Raw genomic sequence first — 23,681 nt, 5'->3', positions numbered from 1 at the left:
AATACTCAAAGAATATGGCTGCCTAAATATGGTTCCCAATCAGAGACAACGATACACACCTGCCTCTGATTGAGAACCACTCCAGACAGCCATAGACTATGCTAGATAACCCCACTACGCCACACACCCAACACCCCACAAAAACCCAAGACAAAACACACCACAATAAACCCATGTCACACCCTGGCCTGACCAAATAAATGAAGACAAACACAACATATTACGACCAGGGCGTGAAACCCACTCCTTTCAACACGCCCACTCCTTTCAACACGCCCACTCCTTTCAACACGCCCACTCCTTTCAACACGCCCACTCCTTTCAACACACCCACTCCTTCAACACACCCACTCATTTCAACACGCCCACTCCTTTCAACACGCCCACTCCTTTCAACACGCCCAGTCCTTTCAACACGCCCACTCCTTTCAACACGCCCACTCCTTTCAACACACCCACTCCTTTCAACACGCCCACTCCTTTCAACATGCCCACTCATTTCCTTTCAACACGCCCACTCCTTTCAACACGCCCACTCCTTTCAACACGCCCACTCCTTTCAACACGCCCAGTCCTTTCAACACGCCCACTCCTTTCAACACGCCCACTCCTTTCAACACGCCCACTCCTTTCAACACGCCCACTCCTTTCAACACGCCCACTCGGGGTCCTGAGAAGAGACGTCTCATGGAGAAAACTGTTACACATGTCCTCTGTCCCTTAGTCAGACTGTATAGAGGTAGGGAGGGATGGATCTCCTCAGCAGAACAGATAGCCTGCCCGGGCCGTACAAGGCCTACAGAGTCGCGTGTCAGGCTAAGAGATGATGTCATCGGTATCTCACTATTTGCAGCTAGCCTTCCCTTTTGGAACTTCTGAAAATATCTCCCTGTTCGTATACGGAGAATACTTTTGACCCTTTGACTGACCAAACAACTGAAAAAAAAGGATGGACAGACAGCAATAGAAAGCGAGAGGAGAGAGAGAGACAGAGAGGAGAGAGAGAGACAGAGGCAGAAAGAGACAGAGAGAGACAGAGAGAGACAGAGAGAGAGACAGAGGCAGAAAGAGACAGAGACAGAAAGAGACAGAGAGGAGAGAGAGAGACAGAGGCAGAAAGTGACAGAGAGAGAGAGAGAGAGACAGAGAGAGAGACAGAGGCAGAAAGAGACAGAGAGAGACAGAGAGAGAGACAGAGGCAGAAAGAGACAGAGAGGAGAGAGAGAGACAGAGGCAGAAAGAGACAGAGAGAGACAGAGAGAGACAGAGAGAGACAGAGAGAGAGACAGAGGCGGAAAGAGACAGAAAGAGACAGAGAGAGACAGAGAGAGAGACAGAGAGAGAGAGACAGAGAGAGACAGAAAGAGACAAAGAGAGACAGAGCGAGACAGAGAGAGACAGACAGAGAGAGACAGAAAGAGACACAGAGAGAGAGAGAGAGATACAGAAAGAGACAAAGAGAGACAGAGTGAGACAGAGAGAGACAGAAAGAGACAGAGAGAGAGAGAGACAGAGAGAGACAGAAAGAGACAAAGAGAGAGACAGAGCGAGACAGAAAGAGACAGACAGAGAGAGACAAATGGTTAGAGGGATATGGACTCACCCTCCTTGAGCATGCCCACTTTGAGACACTTCATGAAGCGACAGGCCTGGCAGGACTTGCGTCTCCTCTTGGTGATTTGACAGTCGTTAGTAGCTGGACAGCTGTACTCTATGTTTCCTGGGGAGAGAGTAGAGAAGACTCAGACCAGACCTCGACCAGACCAGACCCAGACCCAGATCCAGACCCAGACCCAGACCCAGACCCAGACCAGATCCAGCCCCAGACCAGACACGGATCCAGACCAGACCCAGACAAGACCCAGACCCAGACCCAGACCCAGACCCAGACCCAGGCCATACCCAGATCCAGACCAGACCCAGAACCAGACCCAGACCTAGAGCAGACCCAGACCCAAACCAGACCCAGACTCGATCCAGACCCAGACCAGACCCAGAATAGACCAGACCCAGAATAGACCAGACCAGATTCAGACAAGACCAGATTCTGGCCACATCCAGACCAGACCCAGACCGGACCCAGACCAGAACCAGACTAGACCCAGACCCGAAACAGACCCAGACCAGTCCCAGAACAGACCCAGAACAGACCAGATCCAGACCAGACCCAGACCAGACCCAGACCCAGACCCAGACCGGACCTAGACCAGACCTAGACTAGACCCAGACCAGACCCAGACCCAGACCCAGACCAGACCCAGACCAGACCCAGACCAGACCCAGACCCAGACCGGACCTAGACTAGACCCAGACCAGACCCAGACCCAGTCCTAGACCTAGACCAGACCTAGACTAGACCCAGACCAGATCAGACCCAGACCAGATCCAGAACAGACCCAGACCAGACCTAGACCAGACCCAGACCAGACCTAGACTAGACCCAGACCAGACCCAGACCCAGACCTAGACCAGACCTAGACTAGACCCAGACCAGATCAGACCAGACCAGACCCAGACCAGACCCAGACCAGATCCAGACCAGACCCAGACCAGACCTAGACCAGACCCAGACCAGACCAGACCAGAATAGACCCAGGCCAGACCAGACCCAGACAAGACCCAGACCCAGACCAGACCTAGATCCAGACCAGACCAAGACCCAGACCAGACCCAGATCCAGACCAGACCCAGACCCAGAGCAGATCCAGACCAGACCCAGACCCAGACCCAGACCCAGACCGGACCTAGACTAGACCCAGACCAGACCCAGACCCAGTCCTAGACCTAGACCAGACCTAGACTAGACCCAGACCAGACCCAGACCCAGACCAGATCAAGACCAGACCCAGACCAGACCTAGACCAGACCTAGACTAGACCCAGACCAGATCCAGACCGGAACCAGATCCAGATTTAGACCAGACCCAGACCAGATCCAGACCAGACCCAGGCCAGACCAGACCCAGACCAGACCCAGACCAGACCCAGACCCAGACCCAGACTAGACCCAGACCAGACCCAGACCAGAACCATACCCAGATCCAGACCAGAGCCAGGCCAGACCCAGGCCAGACCCAGACCAGACCCAGACCAGACCCAGACCCAGACCCAGACTAGACCCAGACCAGACCAGACCCAGTCCAGACCCAAATCCAGATCCAGAACAAACCCAGACCAGACCCAGACCCAGACCAGACCCAGGCTAGACCCAGACCCAGGCCAGACTAGACCCAGACCAGACCCAGACCAGAACCATACCCAGATCCAGACCAGAGCCAGAGTCAGACCAGACCCAGATCCAGACGAGACCCAGACCCAGACCAGACCAGACCAGACCAGACCCAGACCCAGGCCAGACCCAGACCAGACCAGACCAGATTCCAAGAACACAGGATGAGATGTTACTATCCGTTGTGCAAGCACTTCCAAGAGTTAATAAACAGTGAACGTGGTGAAATTTGGGGAGCGCATCGTCAGTAGTGTACCTTTGGTTCCTAGGGTGTTTCGGCCTTTCACACTATACACCCTCCCCAAAGGCGGCCAGCGACAGGGTGATCAATCCTACGCTTGCGTCCCATTCCCAATTAGTCATAGGAGTTGCCTTGTTGTTGATAGCCAACATCCCATGGGACTATGCATGGCAGGGGCGTCCTCCTCCCTGAGTCAAGCATTGTTGACCGCATACCTCCTGGCCCTCTCACTTCGGGGCCCAGCTGGGGTCTTTCCTCTTCATCCAGAGCCACTGACTGCTGCCTTCTGCCGCCTCTGATACAGCTTTGATTGCCGAACGCTGGCTCTGGCCCTTAATTCCCAGGTCTCTAAGCAGTCTGGTTGTAGATGTTGCCACAAAACCTCTGCAGCCCACCTCCACTGGTCGGACTTCTGTGTTCCAGCCATGATGCCGTGCTTCGGCAGCTAGATCAGCATAGCGCAGATGTTTTCGCTCATAAGCCTCATCTACTGAGTTTTCCCAGGGTACTGTGAGCTCAATGATGAAGACCTTATTGAGTGAACGGGACCAGAGCACCATGTCAGGTCTTAGGGCGGTGGTTGCGATCTCCGGAGGAAACACAAGTTGCCGGCCAATGTCAGCTAGCATTTTCCAGTCGCGGGCCAAGCGCAGCTGGTCTCGCTCTAATGGTGTAGAGCCGCTCTTCGGTGGTTTAACCCCTTCGCGGACAAAGTTTGTCCGTAAGGAGTGTGATGCTGCTGTGGGTGGTAGGGAGTTGGTGGCAGCTCGCTTATCCTCCAGTGCGGACGCAAGGTTTTTAAGGACTTGGTTGTGACGCCAAGTGTAGCGTCCTTGGGTGAGGCTTGTTTTACACCCTGTGAGAATGTGCCTGAGGTTGGCTGGCATGGAACAGAGGGCACAGTCCGGATCTTCACCATACCATTGGTGAAGATTAACTGGTGTTGGAAGGACGTCATATGTTGCTCTGATTGAAAAGCTCAACCGCCTCGCTTCCATGGCCCACAGATCCTTCCAGCTGATCTTCCTCTTCTCCACACTGTCCCATCGAGTCCACTGTCCCTGTTTGGCAAGAGAGACTGCCTTGGCACTCCTTGCAGCCTCCTCCTGATGGCGTACTTCCTGCACTACCATCTTCCGCCGCTCTGGTGCAGTGGCCTTACTCCAAGCAGCACGGCTAGTTAGCCCAAGGCCTCCTCTTCCTTGCTGAACATGACCCACAATGTCAGCATGTCTGAGGGCTGCTGTTGCCTCCTGGACTGCTTTTCCTGGCCTCCATTTGCGCCCAGTTGCCAAGGTCGGCGCGTTGTTGCTCACCACTGGGTCTCGAGATTCATTCAGTGTCATCTGGAGCCTGGTTTTTGCACACTTGAATTCCTCTGTTAGACTGGTGAGTGGCAGCTTGAGGACACCATCTCCATAGAGGCCTATGGTGGTAAGGCATCGTGGAACTCCGAGCCACTTCTTTAAGTAGCCTGTGACTCCTCTTTCCATCTTCTCCACTGTTGAGATTGGAACCTCATACAGTGCTAAGGGCCACAACACCCGGGGTAGGAGACCAAACTGCAGACACCAGGCCTTTAACTTTCCAGGTAGCTGGGTGTTGTCGATGGACTGTAGGCTACTACTGATGTCTTTGCGCAGCTGTTGCACCTGGTCTTTGTCCTTCAGGCTTGCATCATACCACCTTCCAAGGCTTTTTACCGGCTGCTCAGACACTGTTGGGATTTGGTCATCTCCGATGAAGAATTTCAGGTCAGAGAGTACTCCCTTCACAATCGAGATGCTGCGTGACTTGGATGGTTTAATCTTCATACGGGCCCAGCTGATGTTCTCCTCGAGTTTTCTGAGCAGTCTCCTGGTGCATGGGACAGTGGTGGTCAATGTTGTAATGTCGTCCATGTAGGCTCTGAGTGGAGGGAGGCGGAAACCAGAGTCGACTCGCTGTCCACCAGCAACCCATTTTGAGGATCTGATGATAACCTCCATTGCCATTGTGAATGCCAACGGAGAAATGGTACATCCCGCCATTATACCTACATTCAGGCACTGCCATGAGGTGGTGAACTCTGAGGTGGTGAAGCAGAACTGCAGATCCTGGAAGTACGACTTCACCAGGTTTGTGATGGTGTCCGGTATGTGGAAAAGTCTGAAGGCAGACCACAGGAGTTCATGGGGCACAGAGCCAAATGCATTGGCGAGGTCGAGGAAGACTACATGGAGGTCCCTTTTCTCCACCTTGGCCATTTGGATCTGGTGCCAGATCATGCTGGAATGTTCAAAGCAGCCAGAGAACCCTGATATTCCTGCCTTCTGTACAGATGTATCGACGTACGCATTCCTTTGCAGGTACTCGGCCATCCTCTGGGCAATGACCCTAAAGAAGATTTTACCCTCGACATTCAATAAGGAGATTGGGCGGAATTGGCTGATGTTCACTGCATCCTTCTCCTTAGGGATCAGGACCCCGCCTGCCCTACGCCACACTTTGGGTATTATCTTCTTCTGCCAAGCTGTTCTCATAAGCCTCCAGAGGAACCTCAGGACGTCTGGTGCGTTCTTATACACTTTGTACGGGACTCCATTTGGCCCCGGGGCTGATGCTGTTCTTGCCCGTCGAACTGTGTTTTCCACCTCTTTCCATGTCGGAGGGCTGATCTCAATATGATGTTCCGGGGGTTCAATGGGTGGGATATCTGATGGGATGGCCAGATGTTCATGTCGCTTTGAGTCAACGTTTGTTATTCTCAGGTGCTCCTCTAGGTCTTTCTTTGTTGTTTTTAGAGCTCCACTTTTTTCCTTTGTGAAGAGACTTTTAAGGAACTTGAAAGGATCTTTGTAGAATCGAGTTCTAGTTTGTTCTTTCTTCCTTCTGCGTTTCCGTAGGTTCTCTGCTCTACGGAGGGATGCCAACCGGGTTTTGATGTCAGCCTGAAGTGCCTCTATGCCCTCCTTTTCCACTTCCGAGGCCTTCTTCCACTGTTTCTTAAGCTGCCGCCTTTCTTGAACGAGGCGCTTGATTTCTTGTTGCCTCCTGGAAACTGGTGGGGTTGGAACCTTTCTCCCGCCTTTTGCCTCTTCCACTCCAAATCTTTCTGTCCCGTACTCATAGATGATGTCCCCCATCCTCTCCAACTTCTTCTCCACTGTGCCTCGAAGTCTCTCGAGGGTCAAAGTAAGGTCAGTATTCACTGTTTCCCACAACTTCTTGTCACTGGCGCCAGGCCACTTCACATACGGTCTGTGCCCTGGTAGTCTCCTCTCGACTGCAGGTCTGGGAGGCTGGGTGAGTTCCACTATTGTTGTTGGTTCCACCTCAGTTGCTACTTCGGTGCTTGAGTTTATGTCCTCCATGACAGTGGTACTGATGCACTGCAAACTATGGTTTGCGTCCAGACCCAGACCCAGACTAGACCCAGATCCAGACCAGACCCAGATCCAGACCAGACCAGACCAGACCCAGGCCCAGATCCATATCCAGACCCAGAGCAGACCCAGTTCCAGACCAGACTCAGACCCAGACTCAGACCAAACCAGACCCAGGCAAGACCAGGCCCAGACCAGACCCAGATCCAGACTAGACCCAGACCAGTCCAGACCCAGACCCAGACCCAGACCCAGACCCAGACCCAGACCAGACCCAGACCCAGACCCAGACCCAGACCCAGACCAGACCCAGATCCAGACCAGATCCAGACCAGACCCAGACCAGACCAGACCCAGATCCAGACCAGATCCAGACCCAGATCCAGACTAGACCAGACCCAGACCCAGACCAGACCCAGATCCAGACCCAGATCCAGACTAGACCAGACCCAGACCAGACCCAGACCCAGACCTAGACCAGACCTAGACTAGACCCAGACCAGATCAGGCCTGACCAGACCCAGACCAGACCCAGACCAGATCCAGACCAGACCCAGACCAGACCTTGACCAGACCTAGACTAGACCCAGACCAGACCAGACCCAGGCCAGACCAGACCCAGACCAAACCCAGACCCAGACCAGACCTAGATCCAGACCAGACCAAGATCCAGACCCATACCTAAACATCCAGACCAACCCAGACCAGACCTGATAACAGAAGGATGTGGCCTGCTGTTTAATTCCTTTTTGTGCATTGAAGGTTTGAGTTCAAAATATGTACTCTGACAAGGATAAAACATGACCTTTGCCCCTGAACAGGCAGTTAACAGTCACTGTTCCCTTTCCTCATTGAAAAATAAGAATCCCTGTTCTTAAACTTTTTGCCTGGTTAAATAAAGGTAAAAATTAACTTGTAAGTCGCTCTGGATAAGAGCGTCTGCTAAATGACTTAAATGTAAATGTAATGATAATGACATTACTGTAGTAATAATGTCAAACTGTAGTAATAATGTTGTAACCATAGTAATAATGTCCAACTGTAGTAATAATGTTGTAACTGTAATAATAATGTCATTACTGTAGTAATAATGTCAAACTGTAGTAATAATGTCAAACTGTAGTAATAATGTTGTAACCGTAGTAATAATGTCAAACTGTAGTAATAATGTTGTAACTGTAGTAATAATGTCAAACTGTTGTAATAATGTTGTAACCATAGTAATCATGTCAAACTGTAGTAATAATTTAAATCTGTAGTAATAATGTCAAACTGTTGTAATAATGTTGTAACAGTAGTAATGATGTTGTAACCGTAGTAATAATGTTTAAACTATTGTAATAATGTCAAACTGTAGTAATAATGTTGTAACCATAGTAATAATGTTGTAAGTTTGCAAGAAAGGTAATAATGTCAAACTGTTGTAATAATGTCAAACTGTTGTAATAATGTTAAACTGTTGTAATAATGTTAAACTGTAGTAATAATGTAGTAAAACTGTAAGTAATAATAATGTCAAACTGTTGTAATAATGTTGTAACAGTAGTAATGATGTTATAACCGTAATAATAATGTTAAACTGTAGTAATAATGTCAAACGGTAGTAATAATGTCAAACTGTTGTAATAAGGTTGTAACAGTAGTAATGATGTTATAATCGTAATAATAATGTTAAACTGTAGTAATAATGTCAAACTGTAGTAATAATGTCATTACTGTAGTAATAATGTTAAACTGTTGTAATAATGTCAAACTGTAGTAATAATGTTGTAACCGTACTAATAATGTCAAACTGTAGTAATAATGTCAAACTGTAGTAATAATGTCAAACTGTTGTAATAATGTCAAACTGTAGTAATAATGTGAAACTGTTGTAATAATGTCAAACTGTAGTAATAATGTTAAAACTGTAGTAATAATGTCAAACTGTAGTAATAATGTCATTACTGTTGTAATAATGTCAAACTGTTGTAATAATGTTGTAACCATAGTAATAATGTCCAACTGTAGTAATAATGTTGTAACTGTAATAATAATGTCATTACTGTAGTAATAATGTCAAACTGTAGTAATAATGTTGTAACCGTAGTAATAATGTCAAACTGTAGTAATGATGTTGTAACTGTAGTAATAATTTCAAACTGTTGTAATAATGTTGTAACCATAGTAATAATGTCAAACTGTAGTAATAATGTTGTAACCGTAGTAATCATGTCAAACTGTAGTAATAATGTCAATCTGTAGTAATAATGTTGTAACCATAGTAATAATGTTGTAACCATAGTAATAATGTCAAACTGTAGTAATAATGTTGTAACTGTAATAATAATGTCATTACTGTAGTAATAATGTCAAACTGTAGTAATAATGTCAAACTGTAGTAATAATGTTGTAACCATAGTAATAATGTCAAACTGTATTAATAATGTTGTAACCATAGTAATCATGTCAAACTGTAGTAATAATTTAAATCTGTAGTAATAATGTCAAACTGTTGTAATAATGTTGTAACAGTAGTAATGATGTTGTAACCGTAGTAATAATGTCAAACTATTGTAATAATGTCAAACTGTAGTAATAATGTTGTAACCATAGTAATAATGTTGTAACCGTAGTAATAATGTCAAACTGTTGTAATAATGTCAAACTGTTGTAATAATGTTAAACTGTAGTAATAATGTCAAACTGTAGTAATAATGTCAAACTGTTGTAATAAGGTTGTAACAGTAGTAATGATGTTATAACCGTAATAATAATGTTAAACTGTAGTAATAATGTCAAACTGTAGTAATAATGTCAAACTGTAATAATAATGTTAAACTGTTGTAATAATGTCAAACTGTAGTAATAATGTTGTAACCGTAGTAATAATGTCAAACTGTAGTAATAATGTCAAACTGTAGTAATAATGTCAAACTGTTGTAATAATGTCAAACTGTAGTAATAATGTCAAACTGTTGTAATAATGTCAAACTGTAGTAATAATGTCAAACTGTTGTAATAATGTCAAACTGTAGTAATAATGTAAAACTGTAGTAATAATGTCAAACTGTTGTAATAATGTCAAACTGTAGTAATAATGTCAAACTGTTGTAATAATGTCAAACTGTAGTAATAACGTTGTAACTGTAGTAATAATGTTGTAACCGTAGTAATAATGTCAAACTGTTGTAATAATGTCAAACTGTAGTAATAATGTCAAACTGTAGTAATAATGTTAAACTGTAGTAATAATGTCAAACTGTTGTAATAATGTCAAACTGTAGTAATAATGTTAAACTGTAGTAATAATGTCAAACTGTTGTAATCATGTCAAACTGTTGTAATAATGTCAAACTGTAGTAATAATGTCAAACTGTTGTAATAATGTCATTTCAGTAGAAATAATGTCAAACTGTTGTAATAATGTCAAACTGTAGTAATAATGTTAAACTGTAGTAATAATGTCAAACTGTTGTAATAATGACAAAATGTAGTAATAATGTTAAACTGTAGTAATAATGTCAAACTGTTGTAATAATGTCAAACTGTAGTAATAATGTCAAACTGTTGTAATAATGTCAAACTGTTGTAATAATGTCAAACTGTTGTAATAATGTAAAACTGTAGTAATAATGTCAAACTGTAGTAATAATGTCAAACTGTTGTAATAATGTAATTTCAGTAGTAATAATGTCAAACTGTTGTAATAATGTCAAACTGTAGTAATAATGTTAAACTGTAGTAATAATGTCAAACTGTTGTAATAATGTCAAACTGTAGTAATAATGTTAAACTGTAGTAATAATGTCAAACTGTTGTAATAATGTCAAACTGTTGTAATAATGTCAAACTGTAGTAATAATGTCATTACTGTAGTAATAATGTCAAACTGTAGTAATAATGTTGTAACCGTTGTAATAATGTCAAACTGTTGTAATAATGTCAAACTGTTGTAATAATGTCAAACTGTAGTAATAATGTCAAACTGTTGTAATAATGTCAAACTGTAGTAATAATGTTGTAACCATAGTAATAATGTCCAACTGTTGTAATAATGTTGTAACCATAGTAATAATGTCAAACTGTATTAATAACGTTGTAACCGTAGTAATAATGTTAAACTGTAGTAATAATGTCAAACTGTTGTAATAATGTCAAACTGTTGTAATAATGTCAAACTGTAGAAATAATGTCAAACTGTAGTAATAATGTCAAACTGTTGTAATAATGTCAAACTGTAGTAATAATGTCAAACTGTAGTAATAATGTCAAACTGTAGTAATAATGTCAAACTGTTGTAATAATGTCAAACTGTTGTAATAATGTCAAACTGTTGTAATAATGTCATTTCAGTAGTAATAATGTCAAACTGTTGTAATAATGTCATTTCAGTAGTAATAATTCCATAATTTAAACCAATATATTAAAGTAACCTGATGCAGGGAAAAACAGGTCCATTCTGACCCTGTCCATAAAACATCCCGTTAACATGACATCTAACAGAGTATCCTCACATATCCCCTTAATGGATCAGGTTATTTCACAAGGGTATAATAACAGTCCACCTTTTTATCCCCTCAGAGGACGTCCTTCTCTCTCCGGCACTCTTCTACCCTTCCTTAACCTCTCTTTTCCTCTAAATGTTGATGAATTATTATGCAATGCTGTGCTCCACCTTCTCATCCCCACTCTAGCTGAACCTCTCCTTGTCCTCCACCATCCCTGCTACCAATCCATTAGGAAGGAGGGCCTCTCCTTTCAACCAGTGCCAAGAATGTATATTTCTCTCTCTCATCTCTCGCAACTCATCTCCTTCTCTTTCCTCATCTCTCCCTCTTTCCTCATCTCTCTCTCTTTCCTCATCTCCCTCTCTTTCCTCATCTCCCTCTCTTTCCTCATCTCCCTCTCTTTCCTCATCTCTCTCTCTTTCCTCATTTCCTCCTCCCTCTTTCCTCATCTCCCTATTTCCTCATCTCTTTCCTCATCTCCCTCTCTTTCCTCATCTCCTCTCTTTCCTCATCTCCCTCTCTTTCCTCATCTCCCTCTCTCTTCCTCATCTCCCTCTCTTCTCATCTCCTCTCTTTCCCCATCTCCCTCATCTCCCTCTCTTTCCTCATCTCCCTCTCTTTCCTCATCTCCCTCTCTTTCCTCATCTCCCTCTCTTTCCTCATCTCCCTCTCTTTCCTCATCTCTCTCTCTTTCCTCATCTCCCTCTCTTTCCTCATCTCCCCCTCTCTTTCCTCATCTCCCTCTCTTTCCTCATCTCCCTCTCTTTCCCCATCTCCCTCATCTCCCTCTCTTTCCTCATCTCCCTCTCTTTCCTCATCTCCCTCTCTTTCCTCATCTCCCTCTCTTTCCTCATCTCTCTCTCTTTCCTCATCTCCCTCTCTTTCCTCATCTCCCTCTCTTTCCTCATCTCCCTCTCTTTCCTCATCTCCCTCTCTTTCCCCATCTCATCTCCCTCTCTTTCCTCATCTCTCTCTCTTTCCTCATCTCCCATCTCTTTCCTCATCTTCTCTCTCTTCCTCATCTCCCTCTCTTTCCTCATCTCCTCTCTTTCCTCATCTCCCTCTCTTTCCTCATCTCTCTCTCTTTCCTCATCTCCCTCTCTTTCCTCATCTCCCTCTCTTTCTCCATCTCCCTCATCTCCCTCTCTTTCCTCACTCTTTCCTCATCTCCCTCTCTTTCCTCATCTCCCTCTCTTTCCTCATCTCTCTCTCTTTCCTCATCTCCCTCTCTTTCCTCATCTCCCTCTCTTTCCTCATCTCCCTCTCTTTCCTCATTTCCCTCTCTTTCCTCTCTCTCTCTCTCTCTCTCTCTCTCTCTCTCTCTCTCTCTCTCTCTCTCTCTTCTATTGTCATTGCCTTAGTGTCCTAACTGACCACCCCTGATTTCCCCCACACACACACACACACTAACCCCCCCCTCCCCACTGAACAGCCAGGTTTTTAGTCACAGTGGCCCATGTTATTGACTGAGCCTCCTGTGGAATCAGACAGACGAGTTCCATTAAGATCTATCCTCCACGAAGGAGAAAAGAAGCAGAGAGGAAGTAAGGAGAAACTGGTGATGGGCAACTCAATGCCACAGAGGAGAGAGGAGGACCGCTGGTGGTCTTCAATAGTCCAACCTGAGACGACCTCACCAGCTAGTCCTCTTCTGTTCCCATGCTGAAGACCAGGGCTTGATTACAACCTACTACAATGGTGCCAACATTTTGTGGCTGATCTTCAGCGGGGGAGTGAGCGAAGGTGTCAAAGACCTGACTGGGTCCAGCACCCCACAGTATGACTTGTTATATAAAGACCTGACTGGGTCCAACACCCCACTGTATGACTTGTTATATAAAGACCTGACTGGGTCCAGCACCCCACAGTATGACTTGTTATATAAAGACCTGACTGGGTCCAGCACCCCACAGTATGACTTGTTATATAAAGACCTGACTGGGTCCAGCACCCCACAGTATGACTTGTTATATAAAGACCTGACTGGGTCCAGCACCCCACAGTATGACTTGTTATATAAAGACCTGACTGGGTCCAGCACCCCACAGTATGACTTGTTATATAAAGACCTGACTGGGTCCATCACCCCACAGTATGACTTGTTATATAAAGACCTGACTGGGTCCAGCACCCCACAGTATGACTTGTTATATAAAGACCTGACTGGGTCCAACACCCCACAGTATGACTTGTTATATAAAGACCTGACTGGGTCCAGCACCCCACAGTATGACTTGTTATATAAAGACCTGACTGGGTCCAACACCCCACAGTATGACTTGTTATATAAAGACCTGACTGGGTCCAGCACCACACAGTATGACTTGTTATATAAAGACCTGACTGGGTCCAACACCCCACAGTATGACTTGTTATATAAAGACCTGACTGGGTCCAGCACCCCACATTATGACTTGTTATATAAAGACCTGACTGGGTCCAGCACCCCACAGTATGACTTGTTAAATAAAGACCTGACTGGGTCCAACACCCCACAGTATGACTTGTTATATAAAGACCTGACTGGGTCCAACACCCCACAGTATGACTTGTTATATAAAGACCTGACTGGGTCCAACACCCCACAGTATGACTTGTTATATAAAGACCTGACTGGGTCCATCACCCCACAGTATGACTTGTTATATAAAGACCTGACTGGGTCCAACACCCCACAGTATGACTTGTTATATAAAGACCTGACTGGGTCCAACACCCCACAGTATGACTTGTTATATAAAGACCTGACTGGGTACAACACCCCACAGTATGACTTGTTATATAAATACCTGACTGGGTCCAGCACCCCACAGTATGACTTGTTATATTGTTGTGTGGGTATTTATGTACTGAGGAAGCTGTAACTTGGTTCCAGAAGAAAGCCACTTTCAATTTCCTGATGTTGGGGGCTTTAATCAAGGTAAGTGTATCTTTAGGTTGGGGGCTTTCATCAAGGTAAGTGTTTCTTGGTGTAACGTCATCAACAGGCTATTGAACACACAGCACATATAAGCCTAGGATATCAACCCTTCAGATTTGGCCTCAGTGGGAGTGACCATACAGTATAATTCTATAGGAGTGACCTCACTGAGTAAAGCATTTCGTCATCAGGCTACGTCCTTTGCTAGCAAAAGCATTCTCCCTGGTCGTCACTTGTTAACACAGCCACAAAGTTGTAATTATGGCTAAACACCGCCCACTTCCATAATTTATCTTCTTAAAATGTGACATATTTTGTGTGTGAAGATAAGCATCTGTTTGAATCCAGCGATAGAAATTATTTTTAGAGATTTTTTTTCCTCTTAAGGATCGGACCATTTTTTCACATTTTCGCCTAAAATGACACACCCAAATTTAACTGCCTGTATCTCAGGACTTGAAGCAAGCATATGCATATTCATGATACCATTTGAAAGGAAACAGTTTGAAGTTTGTGGAAATGTGAAATCAATGTTGCAGAATATAACACCTTAGATCTGGTAAAAGATAATTATCACCTTTGAGGTGCAAGAGCATGGTCATAATGTATTATTCCAGCCCAGGTGCAATTTAGATTTTGGCCACAAGATGGCAGCAGTGTATGTTCAAAGTCTTATACTGATCCAATGAACCATTGCATTTATGTTCAAACATTTGTATCAAGACTGCCCAAATGTGCCTAATTTGTTTATTAATAACTTTTCAAGTTCATAACTGTGCACGCTCCTCAAACAATGACATGGTATTCTTTCACTGTAATAGCTACTGTAAATTGGACAGTGCAGTTTGATTAACAAGGATTTAAGCTTTCTGCCAATATCAGATATGTCGATATCCTGGGAAATTTTCTTGTTACTTACCGATCCTGTAGAGGTTAGTTAATGCCTAAACTTAATTAAACACATTTGCAACATCTTCGAAATTTGATGTTTGAGAAACATGGATGAGTGTCTAATTCTGACATAAGACTGTGAGACCTAGTTGGGCCTACAGCTCATGTTCTATACTAACGGGTCAGGGTCGGGTACGAGCCTCAGATGTTCACTTTGTCACATATTGTCACACCTTGACCTTAAGAGATCTTTTAATTCTCTATTTGGTTAGGTCAGGGTGTGACTAGGGTGGGCAATCTATTTTGTCAATTTCTTTGTTGGCCGTGTATGGTTCCCAATCAGAGGCAGCTGTCTATCGTTGTCTCTGATTGGGGATCATACTTAGGCAGCCTTTTTACCACCTTAGTTTGTGGGATCTTGTTTTTGTATAGTTGCTTTCCAGCCCTACAGAACTGTGCGTTTCGTTTTGTATTTGTTGTTTTTTGGTGTCATCAATAAAAGAAAGATGTACGCCTACCACGCTGCACCTTGGTCTACTCCTTCCAACGACGAGCGTTACAGAAGATCCCACCACAAACGGACCAAGCAGCGTGGCCAGGAGGAGCAGGGACACGGGAGAGAAGGGAGTGGAGCACCTCCTAGACGTAGGAGGAGACTCCGGGGTTCACAACCACGGGGTGGTTGGTGGAGCCAGGGGTTGTACCAGAGCCAACTCCCCATGGGGAGAGTGTGGCCAGGCAGGCACCATGTTTTGTGGTGATACGGGCAGGCACCATGTTTTGCGGTCTCCAGTACGCATCCACAGTCCGGTGTGTGCTGTGCCAGCTCCCCACACTTGCCGTGCGAAAGTGGCCATCTGTCCAGGTCGGATGGTGCCGGCTCAGCGCGCCTGGTCTCCAGTGAGCCTCCTTGGTCCAGGATATCCTGCGCCGGCTCTATGTGCTGTATCTCCGGTGTGCCTTCACAGCCCAGTGCGTCCTGTGCCAGATCCCCGCACTTGCCGTGCGAAGGTGGTCCTTTGTCCAGGACGCGTTGTGCCAGCTCTATGCTCCAGACCTCCAGTGCATCCATGGCACGAAGCCTCCAGTGATGATCCATGGCCCAAAGCCTGCAGTGTTGATCCATGGCCTGGAGCCTCCAGTGATGATCCATGGTCCAGAGCCTCCAGTGATGATCCAGAGCATGAAGCCTCCAGTGATGATCCATGGCACAGAGCCTCCAGTGATGATCTATGGCCCGGAGTCTCCAGTGATGATCCATGGTAAGAAGCCTCCAGTGATGATCCATGGTAAGAAGCCTCCAGTGATGATCCATGGTAAGAAGCCTCCAGTGATGATCCATGGCCCGGAGCCTGCAGAGACGATCCAAGGTCCGGAGCCTCCAGCGATGGTCGGCAGTCCAGAGCCTCAATAAAAGAAAGATATACGCCTACCACGCTGCACCTTGGTCTCCTCCTTCCAACGACGAGCGTTACACATATAGTCAGGCGGTTGGGATGGGTTATTAGCAATTGCAGGTAGGTGAACAATAAACGAACACACACACACATACACAAAGCTAACGTCAACATCATTTCCAGCGTATTTAAAGTTGGGAAAACATGAATGCTCACTACAACACGGTATGACTTCCCTAACACTACACACGTCATTGGGGCAACACGGGCCTGTTATCTCCTCATCTCTTTATATGGATAGTTCCATGTGTAAACGCTCTACAGACTATTACAGACCATCAGTAACATTTCAACGACAGATGTAGGATCTTAATTTGAGCCAGTTTGCTACAGCAGGAACAGAATCCTGCAGCAACACGAAATGTGAATTATTATGTCGATTATAATTAATGGATATTTTTGTAAGGATTGATAAAAAAAATTTGGACGGGAAAATCAAGTCTGAAATTTCAAAGTGGAAATTATAATCTTCAGAAGCCATTTAACAACTCAAATAGACTAAAAGTCTAAAATGCCCTCCATTGCAACAAAGTTCTCCTGCAACAAGGTGATCAAATTAAGATCCTATATTTATGCAAATATCTACTAACCCTAACCCTAGCTTTAACCCTAACCTTAGCCCTTATTTATCCTAATTCTAAACTTAACCCTTACCCCTCAACCTAAACCTAACCGTAACACCATCCGTAACCTTACTAACCAGTTGCTTATCAACAGAAGGTTTGTTGATAGTATGGCCATCTGTAGAGCATCTACAAATGGACAATGCGGACTATCCAAATAAAATGGGACCAATGGAACGGAGCAGAAGATTGTATTGTACCTAATATTTGATTATGTCGTTAGCAACGACGTCTTTTTTGGGGGGGTTGAAAGTTGTAAAACTTGCAATGTTCATGATATGACGTCGTTTTACTTACTTGTATGTTGCTCTGGATTAGAGCGTCTGCTGACTAAAAAAAATAGAAATAAAATGACATTTAGCAGACACTTTTATCCAAAGCAACTGGTTTTGTAACCCTGGCAACTGTCAACTGGTTTAGTATATCTGTGACTGTAACCCTGGTATATCTGTGACTGTAACCCTGGCAACTGTTAACTGGCTTAATATATCTGTGACTGTAACCCTGGCAACTGTCAACTGGTTTAGTATATCTGTGACTTTAACCCTGGCAACTGTCAACTGGTTTAGTATATCTGTGACTGTAACCCTGGCAACTGTCAACTGGTTTAGTATATCTGTGACTGTAACCCTGGCAACTGTCAACTGGTTTAGTATATCTGTGACTGTAACCCTGGCAACTGTCAACTGGTTTAGTATATCTGTGACTGTAACCCTGGCAACTGTCAACTGGTTTAGTATATCTGTGACTGTAACCCTGGCAACTCTCAACTGGTTTAGTATATCTGTGACTGTAACCCTGGCAACTCTCAACTGAGTCACATAGGGACCACATAGGATCATCCAACAGTTAATGTACTGGGGCCTCAACAGATGTGAGAGGTGAACCACTGTGAGTGAGTGAAGGAGGGAGTGAGTGGTACTATACCTTGTATGGTCCTTTTGAAGAAGGCTTTGCAGGCCTCACAGGAGGCGACCCCATAGTGGTACCCTGATGCGATGTCCCCACACACCAGACACAGCCTTTTTGGTATTGCATTCAACATATACTCGCACTTGATTGGAGAATCATCTGCCACGCCCTCTCCGCAGTCGTCATACCTCCGGAGACAGGCTCCGCCCCCTCCCAGCATGCCCGGGTTGAACATGGGCGGGGAGTCGAGGACGTGCGAGCTTCCGTTGAGGTTGTTTACGTTGATGTAACTGCCGCTGACGTCGCTATTGGCCGAGGGGCTGTGGTGGCTGACAGTGTCAACCAATGAGGAGGAAGGGGAAGAGGGCTCGGTCTTGATATAGGAGCCGCAGCTGGAGGTCAGGTGACGCTCCTGGAGGTCAGAGGGCATCCTGCTCAGCAACCTATAGGAACACAGGAAATAGAGGAGAAGATAACTGTATATCATCTTTATCTTTCTTTAACTCTCTTCTCTGTATACATCAATGAGGTCGCTCTTGCTGCTGGTGAGTCTCTGATCTAGGTAAAGTCCCCCCTTATCTCAGCTCGCTGGTCACCATAGCATCTCCCACTTGTAGCACACGCTCCAGCAGGTATATCTCTCTAGTCACCCCCAAAACCAATTCTTTCTTTGGCCGCCTCTCCTTCCAGTTCTCTGCTGCCAATGACTGGAATGAACTACAAAAAGCACTGAAACTGGAAACACTTATCTCCCTCACTAGCTTTAAGCACCAACTGTCAGAGCAGCTCACAGATTACTGCACCTGCACATAGCCCACCTATATTTTAGCCCAAACAACTACCTCTTCCCCTACTGTATTTAATATTTTTTATTATTTTGCTCCTTTGCACCCCATTATTTTTATTTCTACTTTGCACATTCTTCCATTGCAAATCTACCATTCCAGTGTTTTACTTGCTATATTGTATTTACTTTGCCACCATGGCCTTTTTTTTGCCTTTACCTCCCTTATCTCACCTCATTTGTTCACATCGTATATAGACTTGTTTCTACTGTATTATTGACTGTATGTTTGTTTTAATCCATGTGTAACTCTGTGTCGTTGTATGTGTCGAACTGCTTTGCTTTATCTTGGCCAGGTCGCAATTGTAAATGAGAACTTGTTCTCAACATGCCTACCTGGTTAAATAAAGGTGAAATAAATCTTTATTTAAATGTTTTGAAATGATTGTGTACCACCCAGTTCTACCAGTATTGTGCAAAAGGACTGTCTAAGAAAGAGACAGATAGTGAGACCTACAGTGACATGAGACTGTCTGGGAACCTTTGAACTGTCCTTTCTGAGTGTGCACCTTTACCGTTCTCCTTTCCTCTGACCTCCAGCTGACCTCCAGCTGACCTCCAGCTGACCTCCAGCTGACCTCCAGCTGACCTCCAGCTGACCTCCAGCTGACCTTTTTGTCCTTATATCTTTCTAAAGAAGAGGGATTTATTTTGTGCGTAAACAGAATGAGAAAATAGCCTTACTTCTCATTTCCGTGATGTTAACTCAATGGAAATAGAATAAAGTGAATGAAACTCGAAAACAAGCTGTTAAATGGAGAGTTGTTTGTTGCTCTCAGCATGCGCAGAATCACAGCTATTATAACCCGATCTCCATCAATAGTCCTGGTTGGATAAAAGCCGAGTTACCACAAGGAGATGAGGGAACGAGCAGAGGGTGTCTGTGTGTCTATATGTACAGCAAATATATGAATATGTACATATGCAGTTTTTAGAATCAGGCAGGGACAATCTTAGTCCTCTGTCCTAACTGCTGGAATGAGATTGACGCTACACACAGACAGACAGACAGACACACAAACACACACGCACGCACACGCACACACGCACACGCACGCACGCACGCACGCACGCACGCACGCACGCACGCATTTTTACACACACACACACACACACACACACACACACACACACACACACACACACACACACACACACACACACACACACACACACACACACACACACACACACACACACAGCCAGCCAGCCAGCCAGCCAGCTATGTATCGACCCTCTCCCTTCCTTCCTTCCTTCCGGCTTTCAGACCTAAACCCTACTCTCATTTTCCCAGACATTTCTTATGCATATTTAATCAGTCAGACCAGACGGTTAACATAATTAGTCAGACCAGACGGTTAATATCATTTAGATGGGGATGGAGATATGGGATATGTTCTGTTGGGCTGCATTCAACAGAGGATGGGTGCCAAATGGCCCCCTATTCCCTATAGTGGACTACATGATTATTACTTTAATGTAACCTTTGTTTAACTAGGCAAGTCAGTTTAAGAACAAATTCTGGTTTATAATGACGGGCTACTCCGGATTACACTGGGCCAATTGTGCGCCGCCCTACGGGACTCCCAATCACGGCCGGTTGTGATACAGCCTTGAATCGAACCAGGGTGTCTGTAGAGACGCCTCCAACACTCAGCACTGAGTGCCTTACACCGCTGCACCACTCGGGAACCCACACACAGAACCCATGGGTTGATACCAGGATCCATGGGTTTATACCAGAACCCATGAGTTGATACCAGAACCCATGGGTTGATACCAGGATCCATGGGTTTATACCAGGATCCATGGGTTTATACCAGGATCCATGGGTTGATAACATGATCCATGGGTTGATACCAGGATCCATGGGTTGATACCAGGATCCATGGGTTGATACCAGGATCCATGGGTTTATACCAGAACCCATGAGTTGATACCAGAACCCATGGGTTGATACCAGGATCCATGGGTTGATACCAGGATCCATGGGTTTATACCAGAACCCATGGGTTTATACCAGGATCCATGGGTTGATACCAGGATCCATGGGTTGATACCAGGATCCATGGGTTGATACCAGGATCCATGGGTTGATACCAGAACCCATGGGTTGATAACATGATCCATGGGTTGATACCAGGATCCATGGGTTGATACCAGGATCCATGGGTTGATAACAGGATCCGTGGGTTTATACCAGAACCCATGAGTTGATACCAGAACCCATGGGTTGATACCAGGATCCATGGGTTTATACCAGAACCCATGAGTTGATACCAGAACCCATGGGTTGATACCAGAACCCATGGGTTGATACCAGGATCCATGGGTTGATACCAGAACCCATGGGTTGATACCAGAACCCATGGGTTGATACCAGGATCCATGGGTTTATACCAGAACCCATGAGTTGATACCAGAACCCACGGCAATATAGGTTGATACCAGAACCCATGGGTTGATACCAGGATCCATGGGTTTATACCAGAACCCATGGGTTGATACCAGAACCCATGGGTTGATACCAGGATCCATGGGTTGATACCAGGATCCATGGGTTGATAACAGGATCCATGGGTTGATAACATGATCCATGGGTTGATAACATGATCCATGGGTTGATAACATGATCCATGGGTTGATAACATGATCCATGGGTTGATAACAGGATCCGTGGGTTGATACCAGGATCCATGGGTTGATACCAGGATCAATGGGTTGATACCAGGATCCATGGGTTTATACCAGGATCCATGGGTTGATAACAGGATCCATGGGTTGATAACATGATCCATGGGTTGATAACATGATCCATGGGTTGATAACATGATCCATGGGTTGATAACATGATCCATGGGTTCATACCAGGATCCATGGGTTTAAGGTAGTGCACTACGAAGGGAATAGTGGGCCATTTGGGTTGCAATAACAGGCTGTATCTAATAAAAGAGTAAACAGACTGGAGTTTTAATCTGGACTGTAATCTAGATTTCACTTGTAAAGTATAGCCTAGTATAGCCTAGGGAGTTGAGAAGTGTAAAGAAATCAAATGCTTATTATATTATTATATCATTCAGCATTCACAGACAGAAAGATGGAGGGATTATCAGTGGGAATATAATTCAGAATCAGTGGGAATATCAGTGGGAATATAATTCAGAATCAGTGTGTATATCAGTGGGAATATAATTTAGAATCAGTGGGAATATCAGTTGGAATATAATTTAGAATCTGTGTGTATATCAGTGGGAATATAATTGAGAATCTGTGGGTATATCAGTTGGAATATAATTTAGAATCTGTGGGTATATCAGTGGGAATATAATTGAGAATCTGTGGGTATATCAGTTGGAATATAATTTAGAATCTGTGGGTATATCAGTGGGAATATAATTTAGAATCTGTGTGTATATCAGTGGGAATATAATTGAGAATCTGTGTGTATATCAGTGGGAATATAATTCAGAATCTGTGTGTATATCATTGGGAATATAATTGAGAATCAGTTGTAATATCAGTTGGAATATAATTGAGAATCAGTGGGAATATCAGTTGGAATATAATTGAGAATCTGTGGGTATATCAGTGGGAATATAATTCAGAATCTGTGTGTATATCATTGGGAATATAATTCAGAATCTGTGTGTATATCATTGGGAATATAATTGAGAATCTGTGGGTATATCATTGGGAATATAATTGAGAATCTGTGGGTATATCAGTTGGAATATAATTGAGAATCTGTGGGTATATCAGTTGGAATATAATTTAGAATCTGTGTGTATATCATTGGGAATATAATTGAGAATCTGTGTGTATATCATTGGGAATATAATTGAGAATCAGTGGGAATATCAGTTGGAATATAATTGAGAATCTGTGGGTATATCAGTTGGAATATAATTGAGAATCTGTGGGTATATCAGTGGGAATATAATTTAGAATCTGTGTGTATATCAGTTGGAATATAATTTAGAATCTGTGGGTATATCAGTGGGAATATAATTTAGAATCTGTGGGTATATCAGTGGGAATATAATTGAGAATCTGTGTGTATATCAGTGGGAATATAATTCAGAATCTGTGTGTATATCATTGGGAATATAATTGAGAATCAGTTGTAATATCAGTTGGAATATAATTGAGAATCAGTGGGAATATCAGTTGGAATATAATTGAGAATCAGTGGGAATATCAGTTGGAATATAATTGAGAATCAGTGGGAATATCAGTTGGAATATAATTGAGAATCAGTGGGAATATCAGTTGGAATATAATTTAGAATCTGTGGGAATATCAGTTGGAATATAATTGAGAATCAGTGGGAATATCAGTTGGAATATAATTGAGAATCAGTGGGAATATCATTGGGAATATAATTCAGAATCTGTGTGTATATCAGTGGGAATATAATTTAGAATCTGTGTGTATATCAGTGGGAATATAATTGAGAATCTGTGTGTATATCATTGGGAATATAATTGAGAATCGGTGGTTATATCATTAGGAATATAATTGAGAATCAGTGGGTATATCAATTGGAATATAATTGAGAATCTGTGGGTATATTTTTTTATTTTTTTATTTCACCTTTATTTAACCAGGTAGGCAAGTTGAGAAGAAGTTCTCATTTACAATTGCGACCTGGCGAAGATAAAGCAAAGCAGTTCGACACATACAACGTCACAGAGTTACACATGGAGTAAA

At 44.1% G+C, this 23,681-nt stretch overlaps 1 protein-coding gene across 1 annotated transcript in view; it reads right to left on the bottom strand.

Annotated features, from left to right (window-relative positions):
• Positions 1-482: 482 nt before the first annotated feature.
• LOC135505674 (steroid hormone receptor ERR2-like) overlaps positions 483-23,681 on the bottom strand; it is a 46,951-nt gene continuing 23,752 nt past the window's right edge. The window contains exons 2-4 of the mRNA XM_064924720.1: positions 18,143-18,570; positions 1,604-1,720; positions 483-670 (exon numbers count right to left, since the gene is read on the bottom strand). Of these exons, the coding sequence (XP_064780792.1) occupies positions 483-670; positions 1,604-1,720; positions 18,143-18,557 (720 nt within the window). The 5' untranslated portion in view covers positions 18,558-18,570. The remainder of the gene's footprint in view (positions 671-1,603; positions 1,721-18,142; positions 18,571-23,681) is intronic.

The sequence above is a fragment of the Oncorhynchus masou genome, chromosome 19 (genome assembly GCF_036934945.1).
Source record: "Oncorhynchus masou masou isolate Uvic2021 chromosome 19, UVic_Omas_1.1, whole genome shotgun sequence".
In the NCBI taxonomy this organism is placed as follows: Eukaryota; Metazoa; Chordata; class Actinopteri; order Salmoniformes; family Salmonidae; genus Oncorhynchus; species Oncorhynchus masou.
This window is presented reverse-complemented; position numbering and strand designations above follow the sequence as displayed.